General features: G+C 39.6%; 1 protein-coding gene across 1 annotated transcript; it reads left to right on the top strand.

Annotated features, from left to right (window-relative positions):
• LOC25494082 (pectinesterase/pectinesterase inhibitor) lies at positions 1 to 2,121 on the top strand. Its single transcript, XM_013602816.3, has 2 exons — positions 1 to 1,163; positions 1,247 to 2,121. The coding sequence occupies exons 1-2, from the start codon at positions 149 to 151 to the stop codon at positions 1,978 to 1,980; spliced, it is 1,749 nt and encodes a 582-aa protein (XP_013458270.3). The 5' UTR covers positions 1 to 148; the 3' UTR covers positions 1,981 to 2,121.

Here is a 2,121-nt window from a genome sequence, read left to right as displayed (position 1 = left end):
AATACCTTTACATATCTCAACAGAACTCACAAATCAAAATCATCTTGACCCCGGGCATTGCAATAAACAGTGCCTAGTGGGTTAACATTCATTTTGATCAATTGTCTGAAAAAAAACAAATACAAAAATAAAATAATAAATTGCAGGGATGGCAGGAGGAGCCATTGAAACCCAAAGCCATGCTAGCAAGAAGAAGTTCGCCATTCTTGGTGTATCTTCAATCTTACTTATTGCCATGGTAGCTGCAGTGGCTGTTGGTGTAAATGACGCCGGCCAAGTTGAATCGGAAGGTGATAACCAAATTACAAAATCACAAAAAAACGTTAAAGTGCTTTGTGGAACAACAGAGTACAAACAAACATGTGAAAAGAGTCTTGCAAAAACAGGAAACAAAGACATGAAGGAATTGATCAAACAAGCATTCAATGCAACAGCTGAAGAACTCGTGAAACAAATACACAACTCAACACTCTACAAGGAATTGGCTACCAATGACATGACAAAGCAAGCTATGGATATTTGCAAAGAAGTCCTTGGTTATGCAGTTGATGATGTTCATCAATCTATTCACTCATTGGATAAATTTGATCTTAACAAAATTGATGAGATTGCTTATGATCTTAAAGTTTGGCTCTCAGGTACACTTGCCAATCAACAAACATGTTTAGATGGATTTGAGAACACAACTACCCATGCAGGACAAACCATGGCTAAGGTTCTTAACGCTTCTTTGGAGCTAAGTAACAATGCTTTGGATATAATCAATGGTCTTTCAGGATTTGTGAAAGATCTTAACTTGAGCTCTTTTGCAAGTGCTTTGAATAATAATAGGAAGCTTTTGTCTGAAGATGGTTTACCATCATGGGTTTCTCAAAGTCAAAGGAAACTTCTTGCGGCTCCTCAGAACGTTAAGCCTAACGTTGTTGTTGCACAAGATGGTAGTGGTCAATTTAAGACTTTGACTGAGGCACTTGCAACTGTTCCCAAGAAGAACAAAGTTCCTTTTGTTATTCATGTTAAGGCTGGTATCTATAAGGAGTATGTTGCTCTGGATAACCATAGGGACCATGTTACTATTATTGGTGATGGTCCCAAAAAGACCATATTTACTGGTAGCAAAAGCTATGGTGATGGTGTGCAGACTTACAATACCGCAACATTCAGTAAGTTACTAATGCAATGATTAATATTTAGCATCTGTTCCTAAGTTGTAAGTTGTAATGATCGATTTGTTATTAATTGACAGGTGTGAACTCTGCCCATTTCACGGCCTTTAACGTCGGATTCGAGAACTCAGCCGGTGCCGCAAAGCATCAAGCAGTGGCCCTCCGTGTAACAGCAGACAAAGCATTGTTCTACAACTGTGAAATGAACGGTTACCAAGATACACTCTACACACAATCCAAAAGACAATTCTACCGCGACTGCACCATTACCGGAACAATCGACTTTGTCTTTGGTGATGCAGTTGGAGTTTTCCAAAACTGCAAACTCATCGTTAGAAAACCAATGGCAACTCAACAATGCATGGTGACAGCAGGAGGAAGAACCAAAGTTGACAGTGTATCCGCCCTTGTTTTCCAAAACTGCCATTTCACCGGGGAACCCGAAGTTCTTACCATGCAACCCAAGATAGCTTATTTGGGAAGACCATGGAGAAACTTCTCCAAGGTTGTTATCGTGGATTCTCTCATTGATGGTCTCTTTGTACCAGAGGGTTACATGCCATGGATGGGAAATCTTTTCAAGGAGACATGCACTTATTTGGAATACAACAACAAGGGTGCTGGTGCTGCCACTAATCTTAGAGTGAAATGGCCAGGTGTTAAAACCATCTCTGCCGGTGAAGCTGCTAAATACTATCCAGGAAAGTTTTACGAAATTGCTAACGCAACTGCTCGTGATGATTGGATTACTGAATCTGGAATTCCCTATGCAATGGGAGCACAGCCAGCTGGACCCCTTCCAAGAGCTGCTTAATTAATTTAAATCAAAATCAATGTTACCTCTTTTTATATATTTATGGAGCCATCCCTGCATGCATGCATGCTGAATGCAAACCATTTTGACATTTTATATGTAATAATAATGTTTCTAATCAATGAAAGTGATCGTACAGTA

Source organism: Medicago truncatula, chromosome 4 (genome assembly GCF_003473485.1).
Source record: "Medicago truncatula cultivar Jemalong A17 chromosome 4, MtrunA17r5.0-ANR, whole genome shotgun sequence".
Lineage (NCBI taxonomy): Eukaryota > Viridiplantae > Streptophyta > Magnoliopsida > Fabales > Fabaceae > Medicago > Medicago truncatula.
The sequence above is the reverse complement of the archived record's forward strand: the minus strand, read 5'-3'. Positions and strand labels throughout refer to the sequence as shown.